This window comes from Canis lupus, chromosome 36 (assembly GCF_011100685.1).
Source record: "Canis lupus familiaris isolate Mischka breed German Shepherd chromosome 36, alternate assembly UU_Cfam_GSD_1.0, whole genome shotgun sequence".
Taxonomy (NCBI): Eukaryota; Metazoa; Chordata; class Mammalia; order Carnivora; family Canidae; genus Canis; species Canis lupus.
Genome location: NC_049257.1, coordinates 11,850,502 through 11,866,125, shown reverse-complemented (window position 1 = coordinate 11,866,125; position 15,624 = coordinate 11,850,502). Strand labels below are relative to the sequence as shown.

Here is a 15,624-nt window from a genome sequence, read left to right as displayed (position 1 = left end):
TTTTCTGGGTGAAAAGGGATAGATAAGTTGGATTGCCCCAAAGGAGAGTTCTGTGCACTAGAACATTCACTTGTACTGCCATCACAAAGTGTGGGAAAGAAGAGATGATAATCCATACATTGTTTGTTAAAAAGATATCAAGTGGATGTTTGACACTATGAAGTAATTGTTAATTATTAGGTATGATAATGGTACTGGGTTGTATGGAGGGGGTTGTATTTTTAAAGTGCTTATGCAGAGACTTATGTTAATATAATTTTGGATAAAATATTATGTTGTCTGGACTACTTTTAAGCTAATCCAAGGTGTGAGGGCAAGCATAGATAAAACTAGATTGGCTATGTGTTGACAATAGTTGAGGCAGTGTGACTGAAGCAGAGTGATGAGTACATTGGAGTTTATTAAACCTTCTTTGTATTTTTGTATATGTTTGAAGTCTTTCATAACAAGTGTTAATTTAAACAAACAAAATACATGTAACAAGGCCTTTTCTGTGAATCATGGATGAAACATGCAGTATCTGACATGGTATGCAGAGAACCAGTGTGTGTTTAGTTCCACTTTACACTTCTTTCTCACACTTTGGAATATAAACTTAAAGCCTCTCATAAATATACATGGTTTCTTTTCCCTTTTCCTCATTTTTGTTATTTTTTCCTGGTGTGTTGTAGAAATAGTTTTTGTTTTTGTCTTTTTTTAAAGAAACATCACCATTTGCAAACAAGATAGAGTTATAAGTGAACATTCTATGATGTAACAGTTTCCAAACTCCCTTTGGGAAAGAAGGTCCAACATCTCTTCCCTTCACCCCCAAACTTCATTGCTGCACACCAGTTTTTCCAAATATGCATGATTTTTCCTCTTTGTACCTCAAATCACCAGAGTGGGAAAGAAATCTAGAATGAGGTTGTAGTAGCTCCAGCCCATTCCTTCCTTAACAGGCCACCCCCACACACACACATCCCTAAGTGATGTTCAGGTCTGAAAACTGCAGGCTGACAATTGCCCCCTGACAAGCTCTACTGGGGCAGCTATGCAAGAGGATAGAGAACGCGACTAGAGGTTAAGACATGAGTTTGCTGCCTTCCTCTCTTCCTCTCCCCCATCTCCCTCCTATTCCCAGCCTTCCAGAACCCTTAGCTGCATCCCCTTCCACTTCTCTCCATCTTTTCAAGCTCTCGAAGAACTCTCCGCTCCCTCTCCTCTGGCCTCCGCCCTCCTGGGGCAGCTGTGGAGGAGACGCGCTGCAGCTGCAGTTCAGGCCTAGGCAGGCTCCGTCTCCATCACCCCGCCCACGCCCGGTCTGGAAGGCGAAGTCGCGCACCGGCCTGGGGATGAGGGCGGGGGAGAGGGTGGCGTGGCTGGGGGATGGGAGGGAGGAGGGAGGACACAAAAACAGCATCAAGGCGGCAGGCGCGGCTCCACTGCGCGTCTGGCCAGGAGGGGTCTGCGGGTCAGTGGCTGGGCAGCCACCCCAAAGACCCGGTTTCTAGCTGGGAATTCAGTGGGGGCCCATTCACCGCCGAGCCGTCGTGGCCTGTAGCATCAGCTGGTGAGGGCAGACGCCAGCCTAGCAACACCTCCTAAGCAACCAGAACTCAGGAAGCCAGAGAGATCCGGGAAGAAAAAGAAGCCCAGGAGGAGAAAAGGGCTCCAGGGAGTTGTGCTTCTCAGGGTTCCTTCCCCAGGTGCTGTTGGAGACCTGTCACATGGTCGCAAGTAAGTGCCTCTTCTTGCTGTGTGCCCAGCCCCAGGATGGTGATAGCCGCCATCTGCTGCCAGCCTTTCCCACCCACCCCCAGCCTGCCCCACCCCATACACACCCTTAGGGTCTTTAGCAGTAGATTTAAGATTCTGGACCTGAATTAAGAGAGCTACTTCGAAAGCAGCGTTGGTCTGCAGATGTTTACTATGTGCTGTGTCTGTGGTCAGTTTTCTCATCCCACCAGGTAAGCTTCTGAAGCCAAGAGGCTCTGTTAGTGAAAAATTTCTAGAAATCCTATATGGCAACGACTTCTAGTTACATGACACAATGATAGAAGAGAGAGAATAAAAGCTTACACAGCAAGATGGAATATACTTTGAAGGAATCTTGTCTCTTAAGTAACTTAGTAATTTTAAGATCGATGCTTTTCATATGTGAATCAACAGTATAAAATTAGAGGCATAGATTAAAAAAATAAAAACAAAAAAATCAGAGGCATAGATGTGATGGGAAATGGTGTGCAGTTTAAACGGCTGGGCATTTTGGTATTGTTTGGATCAACAGGTTTGTTTTTATTGTTATCTTGGTTAGCCTGTGAACTGCATATGTTCTGGAAGTTATCTTCTAGAAGTGATGATGTGTTCATTGTGACTCTGGTTATATGTTGACTACAATACTTAGGATATTGGTCAAAGTAGGACAAGTGATAAAAAATATGTAGAATGACACACTGATATGCTCCCTTTATTAATGGAAATGATGGACTCAAATTTGGATATTGGTCAGAAAATTCTCTTGTAATGAGTATGGGTAGTATTTTTGTGGATACTTTTATTCCTGGCTATTGTTTAGGAGAGTAGTTTATAGCAAAATAGAAGGAATCTCGGCCCTATAATAAACAGAGTCCTGTGCATAATACCTGCTATTTTCCAGCCCTAATTAAAGTTTCTACAACCCAGCCACTAATTTTACAAGTGAAGAAGATAAGGCCTGTAGGTAATTTGTTGAGGTTACTAGGCTAATCAATAATGAGCTGAAAATCCAATGAAGACATTGAGATTTAGAATGATAAAAATAAATTTTCATTTTTTAGAAATGAAATTAATTATTTCATGTTAGATTAAGCTTTATTCTTCTAATTTGTAAGTGACACATCAAAAACTTACATATCCTGGTGAGGACTGAATAACAGATTACATGAAGGATGTTGTGAATATATCACGTGTAACTGTTGCTTGTATAAGGAATTGTTTTGTGTTTTTATCCACTTTACTATTCTCATTTTATGTCTATATAAAAATGAAAGGGGCTTCGACAACCTCACTACAATGCACTAAAGGAAAAAATATTCAAATCCAGGTTCTGATCTCTTGCCACCTGTATAGTTTAAAGAATATTCTAGCCTGTGAGATTGCATCCTCATGTGCCATGGTTAACACATGTAAATAATTTTAAATATTCTCAAAATATGCCCTATCCTCTTCCTCTTTTTAGCTCTAAATTTTATTTTTGGTATGTGGTCTTACTTCCTTGGGATGCAAGTATATTAGATATTGGTGAATTTATTTGGCTCATTAATTAATTAATATAGGAGAAATAAAAGTTTAGGTATACAATATTCTACTCTTAACTTCTGGGATTTATTATAATCCTGGACTCAGAAGAGGTACTGTGAGCGCCTTCTTTCCCCCTTGATGTGTTTGAAAACCATAGGAGAAAAACCTGAAATTAGATGTAGGCTCCAGAAAAGAGATCTAGAGACCCCAGATGACATATGCAGGTCCCAGGACCTGCTGCTGCCTATCATCCTCCACTAAAGAGCAGAAGGTAGAGCCAAACACCTAAGAACTGGGCATTCTGTCTCACAGCCTCCTGTGGGAGAGGCTCTGGTAGGGCAGTTGATATACACTCCCATGAATTTTGCCCCAGTAGGATGAATACAGCTTTAAAGCACTCTGGGAATGAAACAGCAGTATTTACTCAACACCTTATTTAGGGAAGGAGTAGCCTGATAGACCTCAGCCCTAGGTTCTCATTATGGTAGGATCTGTACCACAACAGGGGTGCCCAGAAACTGACTAACAACCCTAAACCTAGCATCGTAGATTCTCTTGAAAGCTTATGGTGGAAGCATTAGTGTAAAAGCGATGTTCTTGATTTCTGGGACTCTGGTCCTACTATTTTCACTAACCAGTATCAGTTTTATCAGTTGTGAGAGGGTATGTATAAGTCCCTCCCATTACTAGCTATTAGCAATGTAGTCACTCACCGTCATATGAACTTGTACAGATCTCATTTCTCCCTGAGTTGGCCCCTTTCTCTTCTATTAGGGTGAGCTGATCAAGGCCAGGCAAGGAAGTCATCCCTTCTGCAATGCTGAAGGAAGAAAACTTTAAGGCTGAAGAGAGAATTTCATCCAAGGGCTTCTAGGGATGTTTTTCACCTGGTGTGTATGTATCTCTTGGCCCAACTGAGATCATGATTTCCATATATTTGTTCATTCATTTATAAATCAGGCTTATTCTAGTTGCACTCCATGCCAGTGGGAGATCCCTAATTCTGGCAAACAGGTATCCCAATTATAGACACACTTGACTGACTTGACTCAGCCTATTGCTAACTGAGGATAACTGCTCTGTGGATAGCTCTGGACACCACACAACAGGCAAGTGCCAAACTGACTATATCAACATCAAACAAAAGTTGACCAAAATGCTGAAGCTAGTTCTCCCTTACCAGCCCCCTGAACCCCAGCCAGACAAATTATAATTCTAAAAGTCTGAGATTAGGGCAGAGCATTTGGTTTTAAACTAGAACCAAAGGATGATGATTTGAGGACCATATACCTGGTTAAATATATGGTACTGAATGCAATATTTCTTCCTTTCGAATTCAAATGCCAGAGTGAGACAACTGATCTGCCAGTTTTTAATTCTCCAAGTTCCCCCAGAGATTTCAGGGTCCAAGCACCTGATTGCAGGCTATAACTTGGTTCTGGTCTATATCTAGTCTCACCCTAATATGTTTCAAAGTTGCTCTTCAACTCTAGAAAGAGTTGAATATCTATGTGTCTGGTTCTACATTTGAAAAGCTAGTGTAGTTTTGGGATTTCAGTCAATCCTGGAAAAGCAGACCAACTCTTTCAGGGTAACCAGGAGCAGCGGCAAATAGCCAGTTCTAAGAGACTGCTAGGGTTCCAGTGAATATGCCAGTTTGGGTTTTTTTTTTTTTTTTTGTATTCCATAGATATAATTGCATCTAAAACCATAGGCCAAAAGGTCTCAGGATCGCTGATGGGTATAGAAGGTACATGTATAACAATCTTTCCTTTGTATTACTCAATTAGGGGCAAGAATTCATTCCTTCTTCCTGAGCTCTTAAATGGACTCTGGCCAGCTTCTTCTGGTCAAAGGTCTGACTGACTAGGGTCACAAGAACAGTTAGTTCTGTAAAGATTCTGGCCTTTCCCCAATATGCTTGTTCTGGTGGGCTGGACAGGCGCAGCTTGGAAGTTGTTACCGTATCCATAGAAATAAGTGAACCATGCTAGTGAAACATGAGGTTGCCAGAGAAGTTCAAGTGGGCATCCTTAAAACTGAGGCAGCTTTCCTTCATGTTCCTGGAAGCCTTCCCTGCCTCCATTGCTAGTCATTATGGCTCACCCTGGTGAGACACCATCTTACACAATGACTTACTGTCCTGCATCCACTCAGGGCTTTCAAATGTCCACTGAGCTTTCCTTGGGCTAATTCTGGTAAGTGAACTTGAGACAAGATGCTAAGATTTTGTAACATGATACTTTTCTCCAGATTTCTTCTCTTCAGTATAGGTTGTACCACTCTGAATGTGTATGACCTGCACTCCTCCTCCCTGGCAAGAAGATACTTGTGAAGACATCAGCTCCTGATTATTTTAATGAACCATTACTAGAATCCAAGTTTACTAGGTTTGGGGGGAATTCGGTTCTCAAAAGAGATCTTTTTTTTTTATTTTTGGTGGTACTCATTTATTGACAAGGCTGTTTTCCTAGTTTTTGAATCCAGACGAGTATTAAAAATCTTAGGGAATATAATCAAAACAAAATGGCAATGCATATGTATGTTTTTGAGAAAGTTACTTATTTAAAAATTTCCTTTGCAGAATGATATATTTTAGGAATACTTAGCTGAAATTGTCAGAGAGAATTGAGTCCAGAATTAAATGGGTATATCAAAGCCAAGATAGACTGACCTGGGAGTAGAGCAGAGCTACAGGAAGAATCCAGGTCAGATAAAAAAGTCATTTAAATCAGGCAAGATGGACTGTATGCTCAGGAGAGGTAAAAGAGTAGAACTCAGATCATCAAAACTAACAAGAAGTAAGCAGCTCAAGGGGAAAAATAATCCCAAAGCAGAAAACCAAGTCAGTTCAAGTCAAGAGGAAGAGACAGCTACAAAATTCCAGGTGGATTGGTGCCACTCTGGTCAACCTATGCTTTATTCCTGAGCCTTCAGTGTATAAGACTCTCCATTTCTGGACTTTGGGTCTGTATATATTTGTGTTCAAATAGTATAGAAATATTAACCAGAAGATGACAAAATCCTCTGACACCTCATCAACCCCTCTCCATAGATATAGCAGCTTACTTCCTTCCAGAGGGGGAACATTATGCATGCACTGGCATATATAGTATGATGTATGTAATTCTTATACTTTAGTCAAAGGTGAACAATGAAAGCCAATTTCAACATTAAATTTTTCACTAATTCATTTCGGGAATCTTTCCCAAAGACAGATATATCTGTCTTATTTATTATTACTAGTGTTCCATGATAGCAACATACTGAAATTTATGGTATTCGTTCCTTAGGGTGGACTACTTGATTGTTTCTAGTCTTTGAAACTAAATGTATGTTGTGATTAACATCTTAGCAAACATGATTTCTCAAACTTCAACAAGAATATTCATAAGACAACTTAGTTGCTGGGCCAATGAGTACATGCAACTTTATTTTAGAAACTAGTACCAAACGGAAAAAAGAATGTGCTTATTTTTGCTCCTAGCTGAACTCTATGAGGGTGTCCATTGCTTCCATATCAATGTTGCATCCATTGAGGAGAGTTTCAATGATGCCCTGTAGAACTTTACAGTAAAAATGATTGATTATTTTAATCTTACCCGTATCTATCAGAATTTCATGAGCTTCAGTCATCTTTCCTCATAGCTTTCTGCTTCCTAAAAGACAATGCTATTATTTTGGTATTCTCCATAAGAAAAAAATCACTGCCTCTAATATCATTTGAGTTCTAAACCCTAGAGAAAAAAAGGTGAGAGCTGTGAATCATCATAGAATGCGAGAGGGGATGAAATATAAGCTATAATATATAGCATTTAAGTGCTATGAAGTGCATTTAAGTGCTCTCAATGAACAAAAATGTCAATCTAAATTGGTCACTTCAGGACACCTGGGTGGCTCAGTGGTTGAGCATCTGCCTTCGGCTCAGGGTGTGATCCTGGAGTCCTGGGATCAAGTCCCACATTGGGCTCCCTGCATGGAGCCTGCTTCTCCTTCTGTCTGTGTCTCTGCCTCTCTCTCTCTCTCTCTCTCTCTGTATGTGTGTGTTTGTCTCATGAATAAATAAATAAAATCTTTTTAAAAATTAAAAAATAAAAATTAAAAAATAAATTGGTCACATCACTAAAGCTGTTGTGCTTCTCACCTTCTCACCATACAGATTCTGTTTAATGATCACATTAACTGTGTCTCCTTCACTTATGCGTGCAATACCTTCCAGTCTCAAGTTAATTTACCAGCCTTGTCATTAGTAGCATTATTTTTTTTCAGAGTTATTTGAATGTCATTGGTGCAATAGGCTTGATGCATTGTCCATTTCTGATATAGAAAGAAAATACTTTGGAAATTGAGAGGTCTTTTTACCCTTATCTCCTGTTCCATGTCAGAGTGAAATTGGCATTTGGGATATTATCCTTATTCTGTGGATCCACAGAGTAAGGATTTTTATTTTTGCTTTATTTTTATTAATTTATATTATATTGCTATATGACTTATGCCCTTGTCAGCTACTCTAAGTCTTTTTAGTAAATATATTAGAAGAATAAATAAATATATACTACCTGGTATACAGTAGAACATCTCATAAATCTTTTGGAAAAGCTACTCTAGCTCATCTTAGGCTCAACACTAGCTTCGCAGAAAGCATAGAGGTTATCATTTAGATGTTGTGGTTCCCATTCCATAAGGTGGGAAAAAATTAAGGGAGCTGTGCCTATCCTGGTCAGTCACCTCTTACATGTGGGAATATCTGTCTCCCCAGCCTGACTGCCTTACTGGCAGGCTCTACTTAGGGAATCAAACTAAGGGATAGGGAAGCAGTAGAGAATGAGGCAAGGAGAAAGGAAAAACACTGACTTCTGGCATTCCCTTTCTTCCCTGTCCTTTATTATCTCTAAGAAAACACAGCTGCAGTTGCCAATACAGAATGCTATCCATATAGCCTCTTCCCTGGGAACTCAGATGAAGAGGCTGAGCATTGGCTCACTGCTTTGATGGCTGTGTCATTCATCATCCCACTAAAGATGATTTTGAAAGGAAAAAGAATGCTATTAATAATTAGTTCTCAACAGTAGGCATAAATCCAAACTGTCCCCCAAAATTGTTACTTTTGGCCATGCTACTTAAATATGAGATAAGATGTATTGGAAACAAGAGGAAGAGAAGAAGGAAAAAGATAGATTCGTTATCTTGGGAGGAACTGGACGCAATGGGATAAGATGGATGTCCCAGTTGCATTTCTTTGACTTCAAATTTAGAGCTGTTTTGCACAGGACCTCTGAGGCAAAATAGCAACATCTGGTAAGATCATTTCCAAATAGGCACCTAGAGAATGAGGACTATTTTAGAGATGGGGGGGAAAAGGTACCCAAAAAGGTGAAAAACATGTGCATCTTCTGGAGAAGTTATGTTCTAAAATGAGTATTCCCTTCAGCAATTCAAGTGTAGCTTCATCTCTTGTAGTTAAGAGCTCAGTCAAGAAAAAAACAATCTCCCAAAATGCAATGATGCCTCTGCCTGCTTTATAAAGGTGAGTGGATGAAACTTGGCTATTAGCCAAAAGAATCTTTCTATCTAGCAAGCTGCATTAGTTTTATCTCAAGGGGCCCAAGGCTAAGATGTTCTGAAATTGTCTGTCTGGATTGGGCTGCTTCCTAGATTTTCAATATTAGCACCAGGAGATTTCTAATATACAGTCAAGGGCTGGTATAATTCAAATCAGCTGCATTAAGAGGATTTTCTTTCCATACAACTCACAGTACCACCATCCTCTCACCTTCTCTGTCCTCTCAGAGGCCCCAGGAGTCATGAACTGCAGATTTGATGCTATCACATCTAGTCAGCTGCCTAGGGTTTCATACATTGTCTAAGGTCTTGTGCTCATCACAAGATAACCCAGTGCCAAATTAGCTGCTAGAGGTTTATAGTTGGCCTTACATGACAACTGGTTTTAACTCTTACATCTGGTCACATTTGGGCATAGTTTGTGGATCTCTGAGCTTAGTTCTACTGCTCAAAAGGTGAGCAACAATGAAGGTTCAAGGAAATGTAGCAGTTTAACTGCATATGAAGAGGATGTTCATGGAGGTCAGCTAGTTGTGAATGTCCCCGAAAGCTCCAGGGAGAGTGCCAGTTTTAGATTTTTTTAAACAGAAATCGGGTCAGGTCTTGCATATCAAAGGAGCAGGTTGCATCAAGTACTTCAGGATTGAAAGCAAGTTATAGAATCTGGTTGCATGACAGAGCCCTTTGCATTCCTCTGGGTAGTAACAAAGGGCATTTTTCTCTCAATTATTGAGCCCTAACATGGCCTCTGGTCAGAAATTTTTGGTCAAGGATCTGACAGATTGGGTTCGCTATGAATACAATTCTAGGAAGATTCTGGCTCCTTTACAACTTGCTCATTTTGTTTGAGAAACAAGGGATAATTCAGAAATTCTAGGGGCCAATTTCACAAAGCAGTAGAAGTTTTGAGAACAGCTGGAGAATTTGGGGACATTGAGTGGTTTAGAATGTTGGGTTAGACCCCTTTCCCAGACTGACTGGTAGGGATCAAAACCTTTGTTGTCTTAGAAGATTCAAGTAGGAATATTTAAGGCAGAATCAACTTTATTTTTGTGTTCCTGGCAACCTCACTTTCTACTGTCTTTTTTACTGTCATATATAGTGATATTCAATAGTGAGGCAAGAGACCCTCATTGAGATCCTATTCCCAGTCAACTGCATCCATTCCTGGTGTTTCAACGGCCACTACGTTTTCCTTCTGTTCATTGTTCTTCCAAAATTTGCAGTCCCCTGCAAATAGAGAGACTTTGTTATCTGACCCTGGTTATGAACTTCTAATTCTATTGTGTGTATTGACTGTGTCATTCTGAAGCTTAATATCTTAGACTGCTCCTCCCTAAAGAAGAGAGACATTAATTGTTCTGAGATTATTGGAAATTTTGACATGTTGGAGATGATTTTTAATTTCAGTCCTTGTTGCTCTTGATGCTTAGTTTTCAGAGATGACCAAGATGACTTGGTTCCTATTTATTTACATGTCTGTCTCCCATTGTCCTTAAATTCAGTGACTATATTTTATTACTATCTCCAGTGTTTCTGTCTGGCACAGTGCTTGGCACTTAATAAGTATATGTTCTACAAATGATTGCTAAATAAATTGTTAAGAGCAAACACCGTGGTTAAACTTATGGCCCTGTATGACATATCAAAATGTAAGAAATATTTTTTAAAGAAAAATCAAAGCTTAATTTTTAAATATATCTGAAATTATAAATAAAAATAAGAACATACTTCTCTGCAATATAGCACATTCCAATAATGTACTCCAAGGGGTCTGAGGGGCGTTAGGACAAGGGATCTAAGGAATGATAGAAGTGAGCAATCATGAAATCTGAAGCCACCAAAAGCCCAGAACTGGGACCCAAAGTAGGTCAGTGCTAGTCAGATACACATATTGAGGAGCCTTAGCCTAAACTGACTAAACTCTGGACAGAACACAAAGAGAATGTAAAGATCAGAGCCATAAATCAAAAGTCATTTAAGTCAGGAAAGAGTAAACAGCACCAGGGACAAGACAAATAGTTGGAATAAAGAAAATGATAACCAACTGGAGGGAAGAGATGCAAACACACAAAGAATCCAGAAATATAAATGAGTTGTGCAATAAACAGAGTGAAGCCTGAGCCAGTTTTGGAGACTAGAGCTTGGAGATGGCTATTTTTTGTCACGTTAAGTCTATCCAACCAGCTGCCTTCCAACAGTACACCTTCGCAGAAAGAGTTATACCCTTGGAACATTAAACCATTGGATAATGATTGTGTCATATTTTAGATTATACTTATAAAAGAAAGAAATACCATCAGCTTCTTCTAAAGCTGACTGGAATCTGGGAATCTAAAGACATGTATGCTCTACCTTAGTTATCCAAGGGTCAGCCTTCATAATCACAAGCTTTCCAGCTATATCTCAGAATAAGAAAATAATGACATCAGGGATAGGGAGAGGGGAGAAGTTTTATGAAAAGCCAGAATTTTTAAAATTTGGTTGATTATTTTCCCCCCATTGGAGAGCTTGACTGCCGTCTCTAACACCTATTATAATGGTGTTTATACTTAATAAGCTGGAGGCAATGATTAGAAGAGGAAGCATATAGAAGCAAGGAACTTGTAAGCAGCAGGAAAAAAATCTAGAAGTCTGATGATAAAAGAGATATAAATAAATAAAGCCAAAGAAAATGTAAAAAGCAGAACTCTTTGAGTTTTAAAAATTATTTAAGGATCTCATAATATTGGAGCGCCTGGGTGTCTCAGTTGTTTAAGTATCTGCCTTTGGCTCAGGTCATGATCCCAGGGTCCTGGGATCCAGTCCCCTGTCAGGCTCCCTGCTCCACAGGGTGTCTGTATCTCTGCCCCGCCCCCCCCCCCATTCATTCTCTCTCTCTCTTGCACTCTTTTTCTCTCAAATAAATAAAATCTTTTTTGAAAAGGATGTATTGTGATCATTGTAGTTGAATATTATTATTACTTTGATTTATCAGTAAGAAATTAAATAAGGGGTGCCTGGGTGGCACAGTCAGTTAAGCAGCCCACTCTTGATTTAGATTCAGGAAATGATCTTAAGCTTGTGCGTGAGATGGAGCCCGCATCAGGCTCGGTGTTCAGCACGGAGTCTACTTGAGACCCTCTCTGCCCTGTCCCCCTAAAATAAATAAATAAGTCTTAAAGAAAAAAATTAAATTAAAATTATTCTTTTTCTAAATTCCTTGAAATATCGTAATTTCAATTAAAAAGATGATTAAACATAAAAATACCATGTTTTAAAGGATTGAAAATAGGAATACTAGTATTTATTGTATAGCGACTATCAGGCACTGTTCTAGGCGCTTTATATTTATTTTATTTTTTTTAATTTAATTTAATTAATTTATTTATTTTTTAAATTTATGATAGTCACACACACACACAGAGAGAGGCAGAGACACAGGCAGAGGGAGAAGCAGGCTCCATGCACCGGGAGCCCAATGTGGGACTCGATCCCGGGTCTCCAGGATCGCACCCTGGGCCAAAGGCAGGCTCCAAACCGCTGCGCCACCCAGGGATCCCGCACTTTATATTTATTAACTCTCAATGCTCACATTCCTCTTCACAGAGGTAAGCCCTTCCTATTCACATTTGGTTGAGGAAAATGAGGAATGGAAAGATTAAGTACTTTGCTCAACGTCATAGTTAGAAAATGCTAAAGCCTCAGATTTGAATCCAAGTAATCTAGCTCCAGAACCAAATGTTTTTTTCCAAATTTTTATTATGAAATGATTTCAAACAGAAAAAGCAACAGAACTGTGTAATGAACACCCTATACTCAGAACCTAGAGTCTTCAATAGTCATTCTATAATATTTAGTTCGTCATTTATCTATCAATGCATTCCTCAAACCATTTATCTGTTCTTCATATTTCCATATTGCCTTTCAAAATAAGTTGCAAACACCAGCAGAGCTCACCATAAACACTTTATAATTCATATATTTAACTGGAATTCAGTATTTGTTTATAGGTTTTTTATTTTCTTATTTTTCTTATTTATTTATTTTGTGGGGTACACAGAGAGATGAAGACAGAGAGAATCTTAAGCAAGCTTCATGTCCAGTGCAGAACCCTATGTGGGGCTCAATCTTACGACTCTGAGATCAGGACCTGAGCTGAGATCAAGAGTCAGATGCTTGCTTATCCAACTGAGATGCCCAAGTGTTCTATTCATGGGCTTTTGGGCTTTTTAAAGGTAAAACAAAGTAAAACACAAACTTTAAGGTATCCTTTGGTGAGTGTTCACAAATGTGTATACTCTTGTGCTCTTAAGTCCTAATAGGCTTTGAATGTTCTCACCCCAGAAAGTTCCAGCATCCTTCACACTTGATTTCTGTTCCATACCTAGAGATTAGTTTTGTCTGTTCTACCACTCCATATCAAGTGGATTGTGTAGTTTTGATATTTGCCAGAAGGCTTCTTTCACTCAGCGTAATATTTTGGGTCTTAGTCATTTTGATCTATCAGTACTTCATTTGTTTTTGTTGCTGGAATGTGTTCTATTATATAATATGCCATAGTTTTTATTTTTCTGTCTATTCTCTTGATGGACAACTGGGCTATCTCCTGGTTTAGGTAATTATGCTTTATTTCCCACATATTTACAAATTCTCTTGCTCTTCATTTCTTCTTACAGATCTAGATTTCCATCTTAAACATCTAAAAATATCTTTGTCTTCATTCTTGAAAGATACTTTTGCTTTATGTGGAATTCTAGATTTATCTTTTCTTTGTTGTTTCTACACTTTAAAAACATTACACCATCTTCTGGTTTCTGTGTTTTTGTGATGAGAAGCAAGTAATCATCTTATTATTGTTTCCTAATACATGTCACTTTGCTTTAAGGGCTTTCAATATTTTAACTATGATGTCTCTTATATTTTTTACCAATGTGATTTAAAATACTTAGTGATACATAAAATCACTTGTTTTCAAAACTTTTTTTAAAAATCGCAAATGTTAAATAATAGATAGATGCTTTTCAGTGGGCTGTCCTTAATATCATTCTATAAAGAATTTCACATTTGCAAGTATACATAATCTCTTGTACTCTTTTGATTTCAACTATTTATTTATCTATATAACTATATAATCATATTTGGTATGTACATGTATATGTATACTAATATATACACATATATTTATGCACATATATAAAATATATAGACACATACAGTCTAATTATCTTGTTAAGCTCCAGGTCCAAATTTCCAACTTATCTCTGAATTTTTTATTTTGGATACCTCAAACCCCCCAAATTCAAAACATTACCTCTTCTGTCCCTAATCTAAACTGGTACTTCTTCCATATTCCATGTTCTTTATATGATATGACAGTCCAGATATATGTGTGCATAGAAATTGGGGGCAGCCCCAGTGGCTCAGTGGTTTAGCGTTGCCTTCAGCCCAGGGGTGATCCTGGAGACCTGGGATCAAGTCCCACGTCAGGCTCAAGCATGGAGCCTGCTTCTCCCTCTGCCTGTGTCTCTGCCTCTGTGTGTGTGTGTCTCTCATGAATAAATAAATAGAGGGGGGGAGGAGCAAGATGGCGGAGGAGTAGGGTCTCCAAATCACCTGTCTCCACCAAACTACCTAGAAAACCTTCAAATTATCCTGAAAATCTATGAATTCGGCCTGAGATTCAAAGAGAGACCAGCTGGAATGCTACAGTGAGAAGAGTTCGCGCATCTATCAAGGTAGGAAGACGGGGAAAAAGAAATAAAGGAACAAAGGCCTCCAAGGGGGAGGGGCCCCGCGAGGAGCCGGGCTGAGGCCGGGGCGAGTGTCCCCAGGACAGCAGAGCCCCGTCCAGGAGGAGCAGGAGCTGCACCGACCTTCCCGGGCGGAAAGGGGCTCGCGGGGAGTTGGAGCAGGACCCAGGAGGGCGGGGATGCCCTCGGGCTCCCTGGGACAGTAACAGCAACTGCGCGCCCAGGAGAGTGCGCCGAGCTCCCTAAGGGCTGCAGCGCGCACGGCGGGACCCGGCGGGACCCGGAGCAGCTGAAGGGGCTCGGGCGGCGGCTCCGCGGAGGGGGCTGCGGGGCCCTGGGAGCAGCTCGGAGGGGCTCGGGCAGAAGAAGAGGCTCCGTGCGGTGGGGGCTGCGCGGTTCCAGGAGCAGCTCGGAGGGGCTCGGGCGGCAGCTCCGCGGAGGGGGTTGCGCGGCCCGGGAGCGCGAATCCACCAGCGCAGGCTCCGGAGCACAGGGCGCCGGGACACAGCCCAGGATCCAACCTCCCCCGGGACAGGCAGAGGCCGGGAGGGCCCAGGACAGCAAGGACGCTCCTGCCCCAGCTGAGCAGATCAGCGGCCCCGCCCCGGAGCCTCCAGGCCCTGCAGACGGAGTTCCTGCCGGAGCTGACTCCAGGTTTCCAGAGCTGCCCCGCCACTGGGGCTGTTCCTCCTGCGGCCTCACGGGGTAAACAACCCCCACCGAGCCCTGCACCAGGCAGGGGCACAGCAGCTCCCCCAACTGCTAACACCTGAAAATCAGCACAACAGGCCCCTCCCCCAGAACACCAGCTAGACTGACAACTTCCAGGAGAAGCCAAGGGACTTAAAGAACACAGAATCAGAAGATACTCCCCGGTGGTTCTTTTTTTTGTTTGTTTGTTTTTGTTTTTGTTTTTGTTTTTGTTTTTGTTTTGTTTTGCTTTTTGATTTGTTTCCTTCCCCCACCCCCTTTTTTTCTCCTTTCTTTTTCTTTCTCTTTTTCTTCTTTTTTTTTTTTTTTTCTTTTTTTTTCGTTTTTTTTTCTTTTTCTTCCCTTTTTTTTTCTCTTT

General features: G+C 40.5%; 1 protein-coding gene across 3 annotated transcripts in view; it reads left to right on the top strand.

Moving 5' to 3' along the window:
- The first annotated feature begins 1,384 nt into the window (after window positions 1-1,384).
- The window catches only part of SCN7A (sodium voltage-gated channel alpha subunit 7), an 82,135-nt gene continuing 67,895 nt past the window's right edge, over window positions 1,385-15,624 (top strand). Inside the window, exon 1 of one of the 3 annotated variants that reach the window (XM_038584717.1) lies at window positions 1,385-1,719. In XM_038584717.1, the coding sequence (XP_038440645.1) occupies window positions 1,710-1,719 (10 nt within the window). In that variant the 5' untranslated portion in view covers window positions 1,385-1,709. Of the gene's footprint in view, window positions 1,720-1,819; window positions 1,950-5,331; window positions 5,460-15,624 lie in introns of those variants that run through there. The other 2 variants (XM_038584718.1, XM_038584719.1) reach the window with 2 other exon arrangements.